The following is a 22779-nucleotide window of genomic DNA, read 5'->3' on the forward strand; positions in this document are numbered from 1 at the left end:
CTTTCAGCAGAGAAATCTTAGAATTAAGTAGTTCAGAAATCGAGCGGTCCACTTTACTGCTCATGAACAAATAGGAAACAAAACTATAATGAAAAGAAATAGAGGAAGGAAAAAAGGCAAATTAAAAGTAAGATGACCTGCTTTTTGAGAGTGTTGTGTAGCTCATGTCCCCAGCCTAAATCAAGGATGATCAAGGTTATTGAACTGTTTCAGAGTAAACAAAAAAGATTAGAACTCCTCATCTAGAAAAAGGAGATGGCTGACAGAGGTTTTGACAATCGTCTGTAAAATCACAAATTACATTCGGGGGGGTAAAATGTTCTTAATTTGTGTTTACAATCTCTCAATACCAGAAAAATGGAGAATGATGTGAAGTTTTCAAGTGGCAAATTCAAAATAAAGCAAAATTATGAGTTTCTCCACAGAACAGAGCTAAACTGTGGAAGTGATGAGCACCAGATCTGAAAGATACCAAATTTTATGCAGGTTCAGGGAACAAATTAATGGAATGAAAAGCCATGAGGAGCTGTTAAGCCTAGAGAATTCATCTTTCAATTGAAGTTGATGAGGTACAAATCCTTTGAGGATGAGAGTGTATAGCGGAAAGAGTAGATGGAGCTTCTATGTGCTTATTCACGTCTCGAAAATCTTCTGCAGGCATTATTATAGTGTACTGTCAGTGACAGGATATTGAATTAAATGGACCCTTGGCCTGACGCAGCCTGGCTGTTCCCATGTTGTGGTTGTAACCTTAAGATAACTCGTTGTGAATGGATTGAATTGCTCTCATGAGCACTGGGTAGTACTCTCCTGATGATGAGTTGTACCTGCCTGAAGCTTCTTTGCTGCTTTCTCTGCCTCCTGTTTTTTGCTACATCTTTCTCCTCTCCTATAGAGCTGCTGAAGCATCACTGTTCATGTGAACTTGAGTTTTGGGCTGTGCTGTGAAGAACCTGTGTTCTTTTGGAATCTTTTGTAAATCCACTAAATAGCACTTTTTTTTATCTGGCTGAAGAGCAGCAGGAACAAAAATCTACTTATGGTACCAATCTCTGGCACTGTACAACAGAGAATAATTCATGTACGTTGTACAAAGCAGAACTTGGCTCTTCTGACAATCACACTAGAGATGAGATGGCTTCCTACAACTCTAAAGGAGATCAGAAGGGGAAAACCTTTACAAAAACATTAGTAAAAGAAGAAAAGACTTAAATGTAAGATCAGTTATGATAAAAGTGAGCACTTTGTGAACATTACAGTAGTATTTTCTCTGAAAAATTCGTGGGGTTTTTTTGTTTGGTTTTTTTTTGTTTGTTTGTTTTTTATTAGTTTCACAGGCACGGGTAGAAGCAATGCAGTGGACAGGCTGCTGTATTTATTCTCCTGTCTTCGGGTGCTGGTCAGCTGCCTGCCAGGTACCAGAACTGGGAGCTAAGGCAGGAGTGGTGGCTCCCAGGGGCGTGCAGAGCTGCACAGGTACACACCAGAGCTTCAGCATGGACTGGGGGCACGGGTGAGCAGAGAAACACCTGGCAGCCCCGCTAATTCCAGATAAAATGGGTCGTGTGTCCCCCCAGCCCGCGTTGGGTGGCAGCGCCGGGGCGTTAAGCACCAGCCGTGCCCGGAGCCTCGGCGAGGGGAAACGAGGAAGAGCCGGTGATGGGAGGGATAACTGTGAGGTGCTGGTGTGTCAGCCGAGTCGGACGCGAGACAGAGGAAATGACTCAGAACACGATGAGTTGGTTAACGCTTGCTGAAGGAAAACGTGTCGCCCTCAGCTTGAATTACAGCACAAGCACGTAATTATCTCCGCTCGGCCGGCGCCGCGCACCATGCGGGACCATTTTAGAGCCGGGCTGACCCCGCCGAGGTGAAGGTGCGGCTCGGTCGTGCCGCTGCTTCCCGAGGCTTCGGCGGGCGGGGGAGGTGTGTGTGCCGCCGGGAGCAGCGGGGCGGGGCGGCCCCCAGCCCCTCGCCGCGCTTCCCCAGCGCCCGCCGTGCGCGCCGCCCTCGCCCGCTGATGCAATCCGAGCCCGGCAGCAGCCCCAGCCCCGACAGTCCGAGCGGCAGCCCCCGCAGCAGCAGTCCGGGCAGCAGCCCCAGCAGCAGCAGTCCGGGCAGCAGCCCCAGCCCCGGCGGCAGCAGCGGGCGCTCCGGCCGGCCCCGATCCCGCGCAGCGCCGCTGTCGCTGTATCCGCCCCCGGGGCTCGGCGATCCGCCGGCTCCATCCCGCCGAGAGCCCGGCAGGAACATCTCCCCCGACTGCCAGCATGATCAAGGTAAGCGGAGCGGGTTTCCTCCACGAATTCACTCGTCCATCCTTCCGGCGATACGGAGCAGCAGAGGGGTTTTTCCCTGGCAAATCGGTAGGTCGCCGATTTGTGTTTACAGATTTTAGTGCTCCGATTTATTGTGCTTTGAGAAGGGGATTTCTGTCCCCGACGGATTTGTTGTTTGAAAGTCAGAGGCAGATTGTGTGTGATTTTATCTCTTTCCCTGCTCTTTCATTGCAGACAGCATGTGTGGAAAAGAAGTAATTCTGTGGAAAAGAAATAATGAGGGGGGATGGAGAAGGGGGAAGGGAAGGTGTATGATTTCCTTTGGCTTGAATTTCTTGTCTATGGGACTCTGAATTATTTTAAAAACCCCAAACAAAACGAACAAAAAACCAACAAACCAAAAGCCTGCAAAGGTTATGGTCCTCTGGCAGACATCAAGCCTTTTTATGCCTGTGAGTTTGTTAAAGCTCTTATGTGTGCCCTTGTACTAAAATAGACTGTGGGTAAAATCCAATAACATGTGCTTTTGAGGTTTTGAGTAATGTCAGAAATAACTTTAAATCATGGAAGAGGAGTTGTCGGTAGCAAACACTATTGTGTCAGATGGGCATCTGTGGGCACTGTCCTTTTGTAAATGTCATGTTTATGTTCTTCAGCTTAGTGACCTGATTTGGGGATTAAAAAGAAGTCTTCCTGGTCAAGGCAAAGGGCATGGAGTTATCACGGGTGCTTTTCAGTTACACCCAGGGAACATCACAGCCACAGCAACAGCTGCAGTAATGCTTGGGTTTTGAGGAAGGTCTGTGCTGGGCTGACTGGGAACTGCACAGCTGCAGTCTGATGCCAAAGTTAACAGCTGAGGAAAACTGCGGCTGGGTTCTTTGCTTTCCTTGGGTCACTTGCAGATGGAGTATAGGCACAGCAGCAGGTATGTGACAGGCAGGTGTCTCCCCAGCTCCTCTCTGCTGCTGATAGCAAGTGTTCCTCACATCCAGCAGTGCTGTCCCCTGGGTGTCTCTGGCAGTGGTGCAGTTGCTACTCATGGTGGCAGGGCTAGCATGGAGGAGCCTTAGGATGCTGTCATAGCCCCGTTTGCCCTCCCTGCAGCTGGAGAGTGGCAGACCAGCCATGGTAAAAAACTGGTCTGAAACTACTCAGGGAAAATACCCAGGAGCTCTCCCAACCACAATACTCAGAGACAGAATGGAGCTTCTCAAGGAGGGGGCCGACTGTCGTGTTTTATATCACTTCTGATGTACCTGTTGTGTGCCAGGAAAAGGGACAGAGCTTTGGTTTCCAGTGTGTCCTCCAGCACCTGATAGGAATGCTCTGGCATGGCCTCACAGAAAAAATGAGGAACAGGAAAACTACAGACCTACCAACCTGTATGCTGAAAGTAGCACTGACATCTTGTTGGGTTCTTCTCACCTGCACAAACCTGACCTTCGCTTTATCTTTTTTACTGTAGAAGACATGGAAGGAAGCAATAGCTACAGCAGTAAAAGGACACTCTTGCCTCTTGGAAGTGATGTGGCCTTGGGCAAGTCAGCGCTGTCTGAGCCCTTTACCCTTTATTTGCCTCATCTGTTCAGACTGTCAGACCTTCAGTGTTCTGGCTGTCACTGTGTGTTTGTAGAGAATTCATCATAGGTACAGAAAATTATGATTTGATTATCACCATACTTATGTAAAACCCGATACATTTATAAATAACCTAATCAACAGCATTATTTCACCTCCTTGTCCCTTCATCTCTCTCTTCATGATTTCCTGCGTTTAGTCACAACCCTCCATTTTTCCTTGAACTATTTCCAGCTCAACCACATCCCTTTCTGTCCTGTTTAAAGTAATGTATAAGAAATGAATTATGCCTCCAGTTTCTGCAGTCTCTGCCTTGTCCACCTAATGCACTGATTGTTACTGACAGGCCTAGCACTTCTGTGTGATCCAGTGGATATGCTGATTTTTTTCCCATGGAAATTGAGCATTGAAATATACTGCAAGGCCATAGATAAAAGAGAAGATTGCAAAGTCATAAGGTCGCTTTAACACAACTGGTATCTTGTTAAAATAGGCTGTATCCTTTGTTTAATTAGATAGATGAAAATAATTCAGATGGATTTCATTAGTCATTAATTTATCCCTGGGAGGATAATGTTAGGAAAGGAGTTAAATCAGCTAATTAACTGTGTAAACACTCAGGTGCTTTGCATTTATTCAGGCATTTTAAAACAAATTAGGAGATGTGGGCATGGTAAAGAATTGGAACAGACACTTTCATAGCTTCCCTGTGTTATGCCATTTTCTTAAATGAATAATCATAGCTGAAAATATAATGCTGAAAATTACCAGTAGGTTTGAGGCTAGGACCTTCAGGATCAAAATGAGGGAGCCAAGCAGTAAATTCTATCTGTAAAATTTGCACAATCAGCCTTCTTAGGCCACAGATGTGAGGACTGGCACGTTCATGTTGCCACAGTGACACATCATGTTCTTCGCGCTGCTGGATAAGCTCAGCAGGCAGCTCTATGAGTTCAAGGCACTCAGTACAGAGTGTGGCTTTTGATAATGAATTGTGGCTACCCACTTGCAACGATAGCTGTACTGGAGAGGTTAAATGCCCAAACTTCATCTTAAAAGTCTGACTTTAGGTGGTAGTTGAGCATAAATCAAAGTAGTATGTGATCCTAATATGTTATGTTCATAGTCACTTCCATGTTTGCACCTCGATGCCTCCCATTCTAACGTAGGATGAAGTGAATGTGTGGCCCCATTTACCTTGGAAACAACCTCATTATTTTATGGCTTTATACATTAAAGGTCTAGGTAAAATTACATCATAAAATAGAGCACCTGTTGCAGAAGGGCAATTTAGGAAGTATTACCATATGCTGTTGCTGAGGAAAATCCAGTATTATGCTTATGGAAAGCCCCCTTTGGTGTGTACATCAGAGGATCCAAAATTTAACATGAGAACAGTTGAAACTATCTTTAAAAATTACCAATAAGTTATACCCATCTGTTTTTTTTGGTGCATCTTGGCCCATAGTTTATTACTAGTTTTGCAAACTAATATCGTAATACCATTCCAACAGAGTTACTCATTTACTTCTTCCCATGAGGTCTGTGGTGTGTTCTGAGTTTTATCTTAGAGTATACCTGAAGTATTAATGAAGGGCAGCATACAGCTTCTCAGCAGGTACACAGCTACTGCTAATTTATTTTGCCTATTAGAGGATGCCACACACAATATTGATAAAAACTTTCCTAGTAAGCACAGAAAACTGTTTTGGTGGTATACAAATAGGGTTTAATTCCAGAAGGTTCTGATTGGAATAATTTCCACTAGGATTCAGAGATGTCACTGCCACACAAATCATGTCCTCTTGTTTAATTTCATTTAGAACGTTGTGTTAAGAGTCACCACTTCTGTAAAAAATGTTTGAATTTGCATTACTCTTACTGAGAATGAAGTTTTTTTAATCTTTGGCACTGAGAATTTGAAAGAACAGAGTGTGTTCAGTCTGGAGAAGGATCTGGAATGCTGTACTAGCAGCTTTCCACAGTCTAGAGGAAAATGATGGAGATGGGGCCAGGCTCAGCAGTGCTCTATGGCCAGAGGACAAGAGACAATGACATTAACTTAAACAAAAAAGGTTCAGGTGGGGTATAAGGAAAAAATTCTCTCCACAAGCACAGGTGGGAAGTGGGTTACCAAGAGAGACTGTGCAGTCTCCACCCACAGGAGCTCTCAAGACTCAGCCTGGATCAAGCCTTAGAAACCTGGTCTGAGCTCAGAGCCCACCCTGCTTTGAGAAGGAGGTTGAATTAAAGACATTCTGAGGTCCCTTTGAACCTGGATTTTCCTGTAGTCCTGAGAAAAACCTTATAAACTAAGTTTTTTTAAATCCAGTCTTAGTTTTTGACACACCCAGTGGTGTGGACCAGCACATATTTTTCCAGAGCCCTGAATGCTTGGCTTTTAACAGCACAAAGAAGACTGTGTAAAGGTGGTGTTTAAAGTCACCACTGTAGGCAGATTTCCTTGCAGAAGGTATATTCTTTAACATGTCAGTATAGTAATATTATTTTCTTTATTATCTTGAGGAAGTGCATGTGCTTAATAGAGGAGGTTAAGCTGGAAAACTATAAAGCACTGAAAAAAAAGAGATATTTTTGATTTTCAGTAATGTGAGCTTGAAATTGCTGCATCTGAAATTCAATCTATAAGGCTACCACATGAAATTTCAGATTCTACTCTTATAAAATGATACAATTGCTTATCTTCATACAATTAATAAAAAATTATAGGTATTCCACCTAAAATCAGTGGTAACAATACAATTTCTTTTGATGTAGAGTTTCTCAACCTCCATTATAATAAAGGATATTCTTAATCAAATGAGTATGGAAAAGAAACTTCAAGTGTTAATATTTACTATGAAGTTATTATCAACATAACTAGCAGGCCAGTTGCTAAGTAAATTTCCTACCAGATGCATGATGCAGGTTTTACTTCCCTGATTTTAAAGTTTGGCGAAAACTGGTGAAGAGGAAAGTTTTTGATCCTGGATGAAGAAAAGTGTAAGTATTTTTTTACTAGGCTCTCTAGTTTATAGTTCATTTATTGTAAACTATCTTAATAAATTTATAGTTCAGAGTACCATAATTATTTTTTGAGAACAGAACATGAAGATTTATTATCAAATTATCAGCATCACAATCCTTCTGAATTCTGCCCTGTGGCAATGCCTGCTTAAAATTTGACAAATCCTTTCCTAATTACTAGAAAGTATTGCCTGAAATGTAGAGGGTAAAAGCTAGAAAACATGAATAAGCATGAAGTAATAGTCTTAGCACAGGGTGTTGCTACATGTAGTGGATACAGGCACAGTTTTGCCACAGTTGTACAGCTGCATGTGTACATGCATGCAGAAAAAGACCCATAACTATATTCATGTATATTCATGTATTTGAGGCATTAATCCATCATGAGTATGTAATCTGTATTTTTAATATTATCCTTTATATTTCAGCAGTTTTTCTGAGACCATTTTTAACATTTACAGTTTGATTCTCTTGACACCTGAAGATAGAAGTTCTGTAACAGCATCCCTTTCTGGTTGCTCACTAAGCTGCAAATTAGCATTTACAATTGTTTTCTTTTGGATTTTCTATTAAGGTGTTGTGCTGAAGCCAGCAATGTTCTCATCATGTTAATTGGGCAAAATATTTATTAGAGCGTACATATAAAATGAATGTTCTGTCCTGCCATTTCCAAGTGAACTGGATTTCAGCAGTGGACAAATCAGATGCAGTTCTAAGGTGCTCAAGATTAAAGGTGCTAAAACTTTTAAGGTGCTCAAGATTAGCTTCATACATTCTGAAATGTGAAAAATTACGTTCACGTGTATTGAAGCCTCATAGACCACTTCATTCATGTTATAAATGAGTCATTTGTCAATTTAGATTTGTGGAGCTGTTTGATAATTGATACAGATGTTGAATTGTAGGAGGACAAGCCTATGTTACTTGTCATAGGCCAGTTTATTATCTTCATTTCCAGTGCCATTTCTTACCATTTCAAAGCTGTTATTTTTCTAATAGAGACTGCATCGCTCCTGGTTTATGTTTGTTACAGCTTTAACCATGCTGTGATTTGGGCAAAGGTCCTCTCTTCATTTTGTGTACTTCATGTGTGCTTAATGCTGACACCTCTACAAATACCTCGTCTGTGACCACACTTTTCCAAAGCCACTTTTAATGTGCTGAGTGATATTTTGCTCTCAGATTCCCTGGGCAGCATCCAGTTTGCTCTGGGTACTGTCAACAAATGATAGGGGATTTCAGATGAAGGACTTGCTCACGTTGTTTAGAAAGGACACATAGGATAAGGTTAACACGGCTCCGAAATTTTGAAGTGTTATAATCCATGATTTTTCCCTGTCACAGAGTTGTTACAGAGTTGAATATATATTAAGTAGATGGGATATCTGGTTCTGTCACTAGTTTGAAATATTTTACCTATTTTGAGCAGATTATATGGAGAAAAACAGCTTCTTCTGGGTGTTGTTGTACCACATTCAAGGGAGTAATGTGTGACACTGCCGTGATCCTGTAGTTGTGCCCAGCTTTTCCTGGCTTGTTAGTAAGTTTCCATGGGATTATTTACATTTGTTTGGTATGGTGGATAATGCTTATTACCTTCTGTTACAGCCTCTGCAACTCATAAAGGATGTAAAGCAATTAAGTTCTTAGCATATTCTGAGCTGAACATCTATCATGCAAATATGCTCCCTCTCTATTGTTATTGGAACAAGAACATTATTGTAGATGCTGTCCTCAAACAGGTCCCAAGGATTTTCCCTTTGACTTAGCTCTGTTCCTAGTGCCCTTTACATCAAGAGGAAAGCTTCAATTTCGCTGCTTTGAATTTGTTGAACTGTGTCCAGTTGAAACAAATCAGGGCAGTTTTGCAATCAGCAGAACACACATCACAGGGGTATAATGCAGGCTTTGGAGAGGTCTCCCATAGCTTCAAACCAATTATGGCAGGCTTAAAACCCACTGGAGCTGGTATAGGCAGGTGTTCTGCAGCCATCAATTTGTGTTGTTAGGCAAGAAACTTGAATAGGTTATAGCTGTGAGCAGTGAACAGCCAAACCCATTGTAAATCAGTAAACAGCCAAACCAATTGTAAATCTTCCTTGAGAAGAACTGTAATGGATTCGATGGGTATATTTTAGCTCCTGGGGAGCTGTGCAGACCCTATTCTGGCACCCCAGTGAATTCCCTGAGGCTGCTGCCAGGCAGGGTGAAGTGTGCCGGTGGGGCAATCCTTGCCTCAATTTCCTGTTTGTAGAAGAGATGGATGCTTATGCCTTCTTTCACCTAGGTGTTAGGACTGTAGAGCCAGGCTTCCAGGTCTTACAGTGAGAAGAGTCCTTTAAAGCTTATAAATAATGAAGGTCTCCATTCTTTATCTGGAACAAACAGTTGCAACCCACCATCAGAATCCAAGAGATCACAGTATTTTGCAGCATTTCTGGAAAGCTTGCTGTCCTTCTGTGTTTTGTTTTGGTTTTTTGGGGTTGTTTGTTTGTTTTTTCCTCCTCTGCAGCATTGTGGCCGAATGTCCAGGCAGAACCCACATCTGGGTGTGCACTGTTCTGCCAGCAAGCAGAGAAATGGGGCTTTGCTGAGACATTTGAGAAGAGTGGCACAGCAGAGAAATGTGTTTATAAGGAGCACTCTCTGACTAGTGGAGCAGAGTGTACCTGCAGATTTGAGCCCATTCAGATCCCCAGGTTGGATAGCTGCTGCCATGCCTTATCAGCTTCATCTGTTGGACACTTCAGGCATACCAGCCTCTTGGGAAACAGGGACAGGGAATAACAGTGCTAACAGCCAACACACTGCAGAAAGTTGTGCTTTTCAGCAGTGGTATTTGATAATGGGCTGTGATTAAATAGGCCATGCAAAGTCACCAGGGCTAGGTGTGGTATCAAGCCAGCCTGTGTCAGCCCTTTACACACTAGCAACCACATGTGCACTTGCATTTGAGAGACAGCTGTGTAAGTTACAGTTCTGTGATCTCTAGTGGGACTGTACACAGGACTTATGAGGAAAAAAGTAACTCCTTCTTCCTCCAAAAGCTGTTCTGTTTTTTCCTCCACAGAGCTTTTGTTTTCAGTGTGTCATTCATCTTTCCTCAGTGTCTTATGTAAACCTTTATTCCAGTGGAGAATGGACTTAAATGGGACACGGTCTGAGCACTCTGAGAATAGCTACAAATGACCCCTTATACAGGCCAGTGATTCAGGCCTGACCTCGTGCTTCTCCTGGTGCTGCTGTAGTTATGAAGGAGCTTGCAAACACGACTGTGTCCTTAAAAACAGGTTTTTGTCTGCTAGCTTTTTCCTTTGAGCATGTCAGTTCTCATTTTGGAATCCATCACTGTCTTTGCTGTGGTTTAGTTGGGTTTTCCCCCCCAGGAGTTTACAATGATTTATTGCAAACTGCAGAAGCTTTGGTCTCCTGCACTAAATTGTTTGCTTCCAGTTCTAAGCCCTCAGTAACTTCAGACAATGATTTGATTTGTTTCTGCTCTCTATGCCTTCATGTTATTTATATTTTCGTTTGGTAATTGCATAAAGCCAATTGCCTTGGTCATCAGCTGCAGAATCTATGTGGAGTTTCCACTATCAGGCAATTTCACAAATAAATTGCAAGCTACGTTTTATGCATCTTTAAATCAGATCTGTCATTTATCTGTACAGCTGTTTCAGAATGAAAAATACAGTCAGTGTAACTGAATCTTCAAGGAAAACAAACAAATTGTTCCTTTTGTGCTTAGGCTTATCTTTTCTGGTATAACAGTGCAGTTAAAAGTGCATCCTGCTTAATTTTACTAAAAACTGAAAATGCTAATTCAGTACCTGGCATTATAGAATACATGAGAAAAGAGAAATGTTAGAGAAAACATAATGAACCCAGGCTTGTGATAAAGAACAAAACCCTGCTACAGTGCTAGGGGAAAGCATGTAACATTTATACCCTTTCTTGTTGCAAGTTTGATGCGAAAGATCTCCTACCAAAGAACCAGGCCTGAAGGCAATAAAACTGTGGTGTCTTTCAGAATTCAATTTATTTTGTTTGAGCAACCACTTTATCATAAAGCCATGAGACACTATCTAGTTAGAAAACAGGCAGATTAATTTATAGGTCAACTAGATCTAGCTGGTTGCTTTAACATGTTTTCTTTCATGCCATTCTAGCAAACAATGCACTTGTTAAAAACCTAATTATGCTAGAAGGGACAAACAAACCAACAAAAGAGTCACTTAGAGGCACTGTGCATAGGAGTTGGAGATGGAAGAGCTCCATTAGGTCATCTGCCTCTTCCCCTCATTGTACGAGGCTGTTTTTCCAAATCAGAAGGAAAAAGCCAGTAAACTGTGAAGACAGAGGAAATGTCACTGGGGAGTGATAGAGCAATAGAAGGGTCATAAGAAGGAAAACAATCAAGAACAATGTGAGCAGTGCACTTAGAAATCAAGGTTAAAGCACACTGCACTTGGAGGCCATTTGTAAAGAGGATTTCTTTAATGTACTTGCCTATTTCTGCAAAGAAAATAGGAAGGAGAATTGTATGGATGTGCAAGAAATGAATTAAGACCAAACTGACTATTGAATAAAGGGGCACCACACAGATATTACAGCTGCTTTATGACTTGTGTTGGATGGGACTGGTGGGAGGTTTTCAGTATCTTTCAATTGGGAACGATCACATTTCAGACTCCATGGTGTATGATTGTAATTCACAGCTCATGTTGTAAATTTTTCTTAAATTTGTGACGAAATTAATTCAGCCTGAAGCTGAATAGATCCCTGGTCAGGTTCTCCTTAGGGTTAGTTTCAGCAAATTAATTTGTTTTCTACTTCTGCTGATCTCTTTGTTCCTTTAGGATTCTTGATAATTCAGCTTGTCAGGAACACGTTCTTTTTGGACTTCAGGAGTAGAACTCCTTCACCTTGCTTAGCCTTGTTATCTCTCAAGTGAACAGAGACAAGCTTTCTTCTGCATCAGTTCAGGCATTATTGAACTTACTCAAATATTAATTTAAGCACTGAGTGAAAAAATTGACATTAGTTTTATGAGAGGTTTTTCACCAGAGTTCTGCTTGTAATGGCTTTACTTTGCAAATATTGTTCTGCATTTATTTGTTTTTGTGGAACCAAGTTTGTCTGCTTTTACAGGTGTGATACAGCTATAGATGTTATTAAACATGAGTCTTGGGTGGACTAGCTGAATGTTTCCACTTCTTGATGGTCTCTGTTTTAAGGTTTTTCTAACCAGTAAGCTGTGCTCATATAATCTGAATTCTTTTATTTAAGTATAATAAAAATAGTGATGCTTGTTTTAAGAAGAACCTATTTCAGTTTTAGTCAAACCAATTAAACTGGTTTAAATTAAAGCAAATAAACTGCTTACATCAGGGATAAGTGCATTATTTTTTTGACCTATTTAATTACAATCTATTTCAATTCAGCCTTATTTCATGCAATGTGGCTTTCTTGGACATAAAACCTCTTGTATTTTCTAAGCCCCAATGCCTTCACTGTGAAGCAAAGTTATTATTAAATAGTGTGGAAGCCTTCTTTTTCTGCTACACTAGTTGCCTTGTGTTTTTCTTTGTTGTATGCTGTCATTGCACAGCTTCTGTTTAACCAACATTAGAGCCAGCCCAAGGTTGAACAAGCAGCTACAGTAAGGTGATAATGCCAAGGCATCAGGGAAGATCTGTGTGAGGAGGAAAAGTCTTAAAAAATATATTGGAAGTGCAGAAATTAGCTCTGTAAATTGTGTAAATGGCCTTGCCCAACAAATGGATTTGGTGACACTTGCATGGAAGCACGGACATGTGTATGTTCATGTTCACATATCTGCAGTATAAAGACAGGATTAAAATGCTTTTATATCATGCACTTACTCCCATGAGAGCTGAGATAAACTTGCCTAGCTCTTGGCTTCCATAAATGAGCTTCTAAAACTATGGAAATCTTTCATTAAATAAATAAAAAAATAGTTTATATTAAAAATAGTATTATATCATTTGGCTCTTCAGCAACTTCTCTCATTCTGACAGTGTGTGTGGGGTTTTTTTATTTTGGTTTGGTTTTGGTTTGTTTTTTTGTTTAGCTGCGAACATTATTAGTGTGTTTCTTTTCTGCAAATTCATCTTTTATATGATATGGCTGCCAAATTGTATTAACATTTCCTAGGGACAGATAAAAGCTGTTTCAGAATCATGGAAGTGTTTTTGTCTGACTGTGTCAATACACAGAATATATGGCATTTGTGCACATTGCATTCTATTTTATACCTGGAGCATGAAGGCAGTTCTGGTTTGTATGGCTGTGAATGACAAAGTACCTGTCATCACACACCTCATTTGGCTTGCCTGTAGGCAGTACCAGAGTGTGAGTCATGTATTGGATTTATTGATCTGCTGTATTCCTGCAATCTGGCAAGTGTTCTAATTTCATTATCCTTCCAGTGCAAATTAGAGCATGAAATATTTCCTAGACACTTAGTAGCCAGGAGCAGGCATGGGGAAAAAGCAGTAAGACACTGTTTTAGCTTGGAGAAATGTCTCAGAAAGGACTTTGTTCACTGAAAATTGTCTTTCATATGACTTCTGACTGAGAGGAAATTTCTCATCCATCTTTTCTGGGGCTTAATGAATGCTCCAAGATAGGATGGTGTTTATAGCAGGAGATGGGTTTGCTTTGGTAGAAGGAACTCTGTGGAGTCATTGCTGTGTATCCGTGGCTTATTTGGTTTCTTTACATTCTTGACCTCCATGAATAACCAATTCTTGCCCAAAAAAACACTGTCTGCAATTCTTTAATGGGCATGAAATTAGGTTTCCATATGTTCCTTGTCACTGGTAGTACTCTGCTAGGGCACTGGTGCTGTTGATGGGCATCTCCCTCAGAGTGGAGACATTGGAGCTGTCTGTTGGGGGACTTCACACAGATGACTGGAAAAAACCTAAAAAGATGACTAAGGATTTTGTGAAGCTGCAGAACTTGAATTGTTTTGAAAAGCATCCAGTATGATTTCCTAGCTGAAAGTGTGAGCTACGTAGACACTATTTTCAATTTATTTCTTTACTCTTGCCCTCTGCTAGGGGAAGTTTTCTCTTCCCTGGTGGTCAGAAGAGTTCTCAAACAACAGTGAACAGATAACTGATTAAAGAATTAGTTTTCTTTGAGAAAGAGTGGCAAAGTACGTGGCATATAAAAGTAGCTGGAAATTATTTTGAGAAGTGGTGACTTTTTTTTGAAAAGAAATTATCTCATACACTATAGATTAAAGAAATGCGGTTTGCAGCTGGAGATCGCAGTGATGAAGCTTCTGGTAATCTTCAGTTCCTGTTTCATAACTGAAGATGAGCCAATGAGAAGGAGTAACTAAACCCCAAGCACAGCAGTTTGACAAAGCACCTGGTGGAGCTGCAGTTTATAGAACAGACAGTCCCAAGCAAGAACAAAGACATTGATGCTTCTGCTGAGTGTCTTAAAAGCCCCTAAGTGTGAAGGCACAGGAAATGCTAAGGCACACTCATGCAGTCTAGGAAGCCTGGGGAGTTCAGGGAGGAGATGAGCCTATTTTTGTAGCAGAAGGCTGAACGATCTGACTGCACAGAAGAGGTGGATAAGGTGTGCCAAAGACAGCAGGGAAAGCATTGCCTGCAGCATCATGATGCTAGAAGATGTTGAAGATGTGTATGTCTAAGGCAGCCTGAGGACCAAGTGCAGGAGTTGAATGTCCAGGCTTGGGAAAGCTCTAGCAGAAGTGCAGGTGACAACTGTTAAGCCTAAAATTTGCCCAAAGGGCCAGTAAGTGTTCCATACACAAATTCCCACCTAAGGCTTTACCTCTGCCTTGTATAAGAGTTAGGTTGGAACTACGTGCTAATGTGAGGGAGCACTGTTATCCAGCTGAGTGTATTGTGATTACTTCTCTCAATGCTAAAGGATTTATAATGGTCATTTTAGCATTGAGGTCTTCTGTAAAAATAATAGCAGAATTACTGCTCAGCAGGTCTTTATTTTGGTAGTATTTCACAGTGATAAAATGACATATAAACCCCATTTTTAAACCAAGTTTAATCTATTTTAAGACTTTACATCTTGTTCTCATACAGGCTTTACAGTAATGTAATTTACAGTGTGTGTTTTCAGTATTTATGAAAGAAAACTTTAAAATACTCTTCTATTTCCTATTTAGAAAAAGCAGTTACATATACCACAGAGAAAACACTGATATCTCTACAGCACAACAAAGGAAATAATGTCATGCTTGTGTAATGGGATAGCTGCTTGAGTCTTGAGTGACTTCTGAGAAGTTATTGACTCAGTGGCTGAAATGTATCTTTAGGGATAATATCAGTGTTTTAATGGAGGCAGTTTTAAATCTACCATGCTATTATACACAAAGGGCAAATTTATGTTTGGCATATTTCCCTTGGAAATGTTGGCACTAAACCAGGGAGCAATTTTCTCTATTGCATTTAGCAACGTGTTTCAGATTTGTAAGCCATGGAACCATTAAAATATGACTTCATTAATTAGAAAGTAATTGTGGTATTTCTTTCTAGAAATAAGAAAGGAGGGATTAACTCAGTTTAATCTCAGTGTGATTGACAAAGGCAGTTAGCTACTTGCTCTAAATATGAGTTAAATCTGTAAAAAATAATGACTTAGTGGAGAACAGGATTGGCCCCATGGCATGTGCCCAAAAATTGGACAGTTGACTTGCTGAGTTCAGTGGTAATCTTGAACTGAAGGGCAATACGATGGAGCCCCCAGGGGCTGCTCCTGTAGGTGGTCTGTGCTTCAAATTCACATGCAAGCTTGGTATCCTTAAAAAAGATCATGAAAGAGAATATTAAGCTGTATCCAGCTTCAGTCCTCTGTGTTAATGCCAACTCTTGCTTTGGGGCAACTTCATAAAGCAGCAACAGGAAGAAACTGAAGCATAATGGTTGAGTACTTGTCAGTATTTGCTGTCACCAGTAATTATTATTAGCAAATCCAACTTGGCATACTGGATATTAGACAAAAGCCAGCAAAGGAGCTGGAGCTCTTTAAGATATTCTTCCACAGCTGGCAATTCCCATCCTGTTAGCTGGTAACCAGCGCACTCTCCATCCTAATTCATTGCAAAGAAAAATCAGTTGGCTGAATTCATCTGTGGAATACTTCACTACTGTCAACTGATGGTGTCATGAAGGCTTTCTGGGATTTTACCAGTGGATTTGGAAGTATTTGAAAAATTACAAGTAAATCAAGGACCTGTTATTATTCAGTGTCTTTCACTTTGGGTAAAACTTTAGTCCTGCTTGGGTCTGCCACTGAAGGCCTGTGCACGTTCTGCCAAAGTCTTGTTTTTCTGGTGCAGAAAACCCTAAGCTTTAAGGCAAATAAAACATATTTTCAATGAAGGATAAGCCATACTGGGATACTGTAAAGAGATTTATGATCTCTCTTGGCATATTCTCTTTTAGTGGATAGGGAGGGTCCTGTAGCCACAATTGCCTGCCTTGCTGTAGAGAGTGACAAAAAAAGAGGAACAGAAGGGTTAAAGCTGAGAAAAGGCAGCAGGAGGGATGTAGGGGGCTCCCTGGGGGGAAGTGCAGAGGAAGTGAGATCTGCTGTGGCTGGGCGTTTGCTTTTACTTTTTGTTGGTAGCAAGGCTATGATCTGTGTAAGGTCCACTGAAGATACTTCTTTTTTTTTGGTATGTCTTACCATATTCCCAAGATAAAAAAGGGAAAAGAATCATGTTGCTTGCCTTAGGTGTGTCATGCTTCCCAGCCTGTGATCCATGTGGTCCCAGCCTTAGCCCCACATTTTGGTGGCTGCTGCAGGAGAGGTGGCTGCTGTGTCCCTGACACTGCTGTCTACCTGCACCAGCCCTCCCTGTGGGGTGAGGGCTGCTCCCTGTGAAGAGTTGGGATCTCAGGCTGACAATGAAAGTTTTTCTCTGCATCTTTTCTTAAGGGGACCATACCTTTGATCTGGGGCTTTCCCATCTGGACTGGGAGTTCCCACCCAAGATGCAGCAAGGCTGAGAGACAGCCACCAAGTCCGCTCCATCTTTCCAGCTGTGCTCCCTTATGCAATCATCCCAGCCATCCTCCTTCATGGCCCATCACCCCAGCCTCTTGCTCCTGGTGCCTTCTTCCCTCTCCCAAGCCCCTGCACCCATTTCAGCTTTTCAGCTGCTTCCTAAAGGCTGCTGGGAAACAAGGAGCCCTGTCAGGGCTGTCTTTGTCTCCTTGGTTCCATGCTGTTGGGCATAACATGCATTTAGGTGCTACTGGGAGGGAAGGTACAGGCAGTGCAGGAGGGTCCACAGAGATGATAACATGATGCTGTGGGAGCTGAGAATCTTGTTTTCAGGTGGATGGTTTGCACCTGTCTGTTATCCCTCTGTTGTTGAACAGAAGGATGCTGGGAACACTCTTTTTTTTTTTCCCTCCTCCATTTCCTTTTCAGAAGACTGAAGTTCAACATTGTAGATAATGCAAAATATTCTCATGATTTATTCATATAGGTGAGCATTCCTTATTAATGTCTTTGTTTAATGAAGGATTTAATGAAACCAATTCTTTCTTTTTTCTTCCATTCTGCCTACTCAGCCTTCTCTTAAAAAAGGCAAAGGCTAAGCTGGAGAAACTTGGCTCTGATGGAATTGATTAAAAACCCAATTTTTTTATTAAGCTCTGAATAAAAAACTTGTGAGGTTGTCCATAACCTTCTACACTACAGAGTGATAATCTAATCTAGGATTTTATGTGTGTATATGTGTCTTACATATATAAATACATATATAAAGCCCTGAAATGCAGCTGCACAAAATACAGCAACTGAAAAACTGAGATCCCCGAAGATGTAAAGTTGTGCTAAGAACTTACCACAAAGTTCTTGCTAATATATTTACTGATAACAAAGTCTGATGATTCAACACAATCTGCCTCTGAAATGAATTAACTGAATGTGTATCAACTTTCCTGTAATGTGCACTGAATTTGATTTGTTCTGGTTTTATTTTTTCTAGGGCTGCCAGAATGAGTGCACAGGTGGAGGATATTCAGGAGAAACAGGAAAGCAAGTGACTGAATCTTTCAAGGTATGTCTGAATGGTCTTCAGAAGAAAGTTTTTCCATTGGGTCCTGAAATTGCAGAGCTAGGGATTGCAGGACTCCAAAGCACTGCAACTCTGGAACATTATCAGCACTCCACAACAAACAGGGCTATGATAGTAAGGAATGCTGAACAGCTGCCAGGAACTGATGTGAAATTACATCCCTCTCTTTTTATTTTAATATTTTGCTTAGAAATGAGCTCAGTTAATGTATCATTCTTTTCTTCTGTCTCCTTCCTGAATGCAGTGCTAGTAACCAAGTGCTCATTTTAAAAACTGTATGGATACAGATGTCAGTTTCCAGTTTTCTGTTGAAAGTGCAGAACCTGTCAGCATGTACTCCTTTGAATTCTACATCTGTCCTAATTTTCTTTTTTCCTGTCTTTGTTATGTCTTTTGCCTTCATTCTTTGTCACACATCTGTAATTATTTTTCTCTCTTATTCCCTGATTTACAGTCTTTAAAAAATCTTATCTATATTTTGCAGAAATATGAAAGTAGTACTCAGAAAAACTCGTGTTTTTTCAGCAGTTCCGTTCCTGTTATTTCTGACTATTGTCAGTAGTACATGAGATGAAATTATAATGATATGCTTTGTAAGTGTCATGTTCTTCCTGATTTTTTTGGGCAGTGCCACTGCTGTGAAGTCTTCTGAATTATGCTAAAGTAATTATTTCCCCTTCAGTTGTCAGGCTTTAAACAGATATGAAAAATTAATGCTGCAATAAATATATTGGACTCTTTGATAAGGTTTATTCTGATATTGGTCTCATTGAAAACAGCAAAGAATTCTTGAGAGTCCATGACTACAGAATTTTGCTGTGTAGCAACATATAATTTAATTTCTATTTCCTCATTCTTAGCCCTTCCCAGTTCTTCTCTTCCTTATTTCTTTGTGTTGTGTCTCTCTGGCAATTCTCCCCAAGGAGGAAAATTCAGGATGACTTTTCAGCCAGAAGGTCTGATTTGAAAAATGTTGACAAAAACAGGCATGCAGCCAGTTTTGAAACCACAAGTCTGGAGTGCAAGGGTTGTTTTGTGAATCACCTTCAATAAATAGATAGATCTCAGTAGATTAATTCAGCAGAGTGTGCTGGAGTATTTGCAAACAAGAATTGCTTTACAAGAGGGGACTCTTGTGTAACCAAACTGAAATGTCTTTCAATCTCTGAGGCAGTCCCGAAGGAAGACAGAGTGACAACAAACTCTGGTAGCGTTTGGGTCACAGGTGAGCTTGGCATAAACTAAAGCAAACTTAAGGCAGATTTAATGATACCAGCAGTCAAGCAGGTGCCTTACCAAAACTCCAAATACTGGGTGGCACAAAGTTGGATTTAGTCCAGGTTCCTTTCCATTGATATTTGTGTGTCAGCCAGAATGGCAAATCATTGTAGTGGAGAGGCTGGGTGAGGGTAAAAATACATTAGCAGGTGGGACAGATGGTCATAAAGGGAATAATGCTAGGAAAAAGCAGCTGGCTCAGGCTGAAGCCTAATTTATAAGACTTCATTCCTGCCTTATGGCTCTGTTTCTGAAGATTAGCTGCAGTCACCAGAGGGATAGAGATTTCTAGAAAATACTGTACTGTGGGAAGTGTGTGTATGAAAGTTAAGGTGGGATTATAGGTCCTGGTTGTACTATCATGCATTATAATAATAATTTTCAGCCTCTTTAACTTCAGAGTAAAATTAAGAAGGTAAAACGTCATAAATGAAGAAAAAAGCAGCAGCAGAAATGAAAATAAAATAGCCTGGATTCATTCTAGGGAACTTTGCAAACATTTTTGTGGAAGACAGTTACGGTTACAGTTTCAGAAACTATAGCTAATAATATTTCAAAGGCATCAAGTTGACCCATGGGGCTGACTGTGCTGAAGAAAGCTGCAATTTTGTGCCAGTGACCTAAGCAATCCAAGATTGTCGGAATGTAGAAAACAGGGTATGGTTTTGGTTAAAGCTTACATAAAACATATTGTTTACAGTGGGTCATGCCCAACATTTGAATGCCAGATTAGCCCTCTGAAGACATTTCTCTTTAGAATGCAGTGCTGTGCTTTTTAGGTGGTGTGAGCTGCTTTGAATTTTACTGCAGTTTCTGTCTGACTTTGAAAGGTGGAGTTAGAAAGTCCCTGTACACTGGGAGGGAATGCATGAATGTTTCCTACAATTTCTGGCAAGCAGTGAACCCTTCTGCTAGCTGTTCTCTATTCTCCTGGATTTCTTTAAAAGCAACAGGTCAGAATTGGCATTTCCTTCATCCTGACAACTACTGAACTACCTTAACTTGACTCAATTCTGCAGTTAAAAATCTCATCTTGGCAGTCTGATTTACAAGGCATTTAATGTGTGGCATTTAGAGTTGCCATGTGAGCAGTGATCTTGGAACAGCTAAGAAACGTTGAAGGAAATAATGATTATGCTACAGTTTCTTGTATTGTAGAATGCACCAGATCTCCTGGATTTATCTACCAGGCTCCTTCTGCATGAGTGAAATCTTCTCCTCTCCCTCAACTGTTGTATGCGCTTATAAATATATTTGTTTATTTAACTAGCAGATGGTGATTTTTGACTGCACCTAAGCTGTAGTTTTTGTCTATTGACAAAATATAGAGCATTGGATCTCTGTGAGGAGGATATTGCACCAGTGATGGAGAGTACAGACATCCTTTGTACCACTGAGTGGTTTTTTGGGAAGTTGAATCAAGAAATGCACGTATCTGGTTTTGTTCTTATACTTGCATCCAATAATACCACAAAATAGCACACAATAATGTCTAAGGCACTTAATTTTTGTGCCTGAAAATCTGGTAGTTCCTTTAATGCATTCATTCTGCTTATTGTGCTGTCACAAGACAGAATGAATATTGTTTGGAGAATGTAGCAGTCTGTTTCCATATGTAACTCAGATTTGGTTTCTTTTAATGTGTGAATTAGGTCTGACTTGGAATTCCTAACACTTGGTGTTAAGAAACTAAAGGCATCTGTGGTGTCTTTTATTGCTCTCGTACCCAGAAAGATGATTTAATGTAGCCTTTTGTCTTGGAATTTGTCTTTGTTTTCCCTTTGAGACTGATACATGGAGCACTTTAAAAAGATATTACTATTCCTATAATGTTTCTTTGAGTTTCAGTGATCTGAAGCTCTGGAAAAGTTGGCATCATAATGGTGCAAATTTCAGTTCTTTTGTTTTACTTTTTAACAGCCTATTTAGTGTGCCAAAGTGGTGTAACTTTTAAGGGAATTTCTAGGGAATAGTGGCTAGTTTGCTGCACTAAAACAGAATGGAGAGCTGTAGCTTACAAGTGGATCTGGATTGAGTTGCTTGAAGACCTGTGGTGGCAGAATGAGAAATGTTTAACTGAGGCTTCTGTGTCTCAATGCCTGCTTGTGCTGCTCTGAATATCTGAGTGCTCCCACAGAGTTTTCTGCAGACAGACCCAGCCTTCCAGGCTCTGAGCCAAGGGGATGTGAGCCTGTGGCTGACTGGAAGCTGCATGGGCAGGTTAGTGCAGTGCTGTGCTCCAACTGGTGATCCCTGTGGGCATCTTGGACTTGCTAGATGAAGTACAGTTTTCTGCTAATATGCTTGCATGGCTTCCAGTTCAGAGGCATCTCACCTCTAGCTAGGTGAGGTGCTGTTGGATATATTGAATTTTCCATAATGATGTACGGTTTGTTATTTGTTTCTTGTGTTGCTGTAATGTTTTAAAGCCCAAGCTGTGAATTAGCTGACACCGTGCTAAGAATTGTACAAATATGAGCATAAAGATTGTTTCCACTCTGCATATATAAAACCCCCCAAAAAACTCAACCAAATGACAGTTCTTCCACAGAATCTAAAGCTGTAGTGTATTTTACACTAGAAGGAACTGAAATTCTTTTTCCAGTGCAGGTTCTAATTTCCATTTGTGATTCAAATTGAGAGACTGCCAGTAGAAGTTTTACTTCACTGTGCGCCATAACCATTTTTATACTAAGTGGGCCTATGATTTGTGGTAAATACAGTGGGATTATAGGATTCCTTATTCTGTGAATTGGGAGAGAGAACAATCCATTTTGAGAAAATGGATTGCAACAAACAGTTTTCTGATCCTGGGCATTTTTTTTTTTTAAGGAAAGATGAAAATTATTTTTTACCAAACTTTGTTTCCCATCCAATGCAAAGTTCAAAGTATATAAAATACAGAGTAGTCTAATTTTTGAAACACTGTCTTAAAGTCTAAACTAATTGACTTTAGCACATTAGTGTGACAGGGTTAATGTTCTACTTCTTGAAGAGTTTAGGCAGTACTGAGCAGCTTTCTTCTGTTTCCATTTTATAGGAGCAATAGGTGAAGTTACTGACATGCTCAGAGCATATGGATCAAGGGAACACTGAAGTATTTTTGGAATGAGGAAATGCACAAAGTATAGTTACCATATTATCTACAAGGCTAATAAACATAAAGCAATTTATATGATTTATATGTTTTCAAATATGTATTATTTCCTCCCCAGCTTGTCCTCAATTTTTCATTTTCTAATGACATCAATAAATTATTTACCTGCCAAAGCATATGTGCACTCAGTGAGGCTTTTTGTCATATTGCAGGTATTGATTCTTCAGGGGTTTTGCATGTTAGGTGTGGATATTGGAAGAATACCCTGCATTGCCATTTTAAATGCTATATTAAACTCCATTTTAAACTTCGCTTGATGAGCAAAGTTTCCTTTATATTAAATTGTATGTGGAAAGATTTATTATAGGAATTTACTTATATCTTGATGCTGTGATGAGCAG

General features: G+C 40.5%; 1 protein-coding gene across 3 annotated transcripts in view; it reads left to right on the forward strand.

Annotated features, from left to right (window-relative positions):
• Window positions 1-2054: 2054 nt before the first annotated feature.
• Window positions 2055-22779, forward strand: part of BCAT1 (branched chain amino acid transaminase 1) — a 60215-nt gene continuing 39490 nt past the window's right edge. For 2 of the 3 annotated variants that reach the window (XM_088055049.1, XM_088055050.1), the window contains exons 1-2: window positions 2055-2366; window positions 17914-17985. In XM_088055049.1, the coding sequence (XP_087911175.1) occupies window positions 2271-2366; window positions 17914-17985 (168 nt within the window). In that variant the 5' untranslated portion in view covers window positions 2055-2270. The remainder of the gene's footprint in view (window positions 2367-17913; window positions 17986-22779) is intronic. The other variant, XM_088055051.1, reaches the window with a different exon arrangement.

This window comes from Pseudopodoces humilis, chromosome 5 (genome assembly GCF_049639895.1).
Source record: "Pseudopodoces humilis isolate 2021_Gansu_Grassland_sample_001 chromosome 5, ASM4963989v1, whole genome shotgun sequence".
Taxonomy (NCBI): domain Eukaryota; kingdom Metazoa; phylum Chordata; class Aves; order Passeriformes; family Paridae; genus Pseudopodoces; species Pseudopodoces humilis.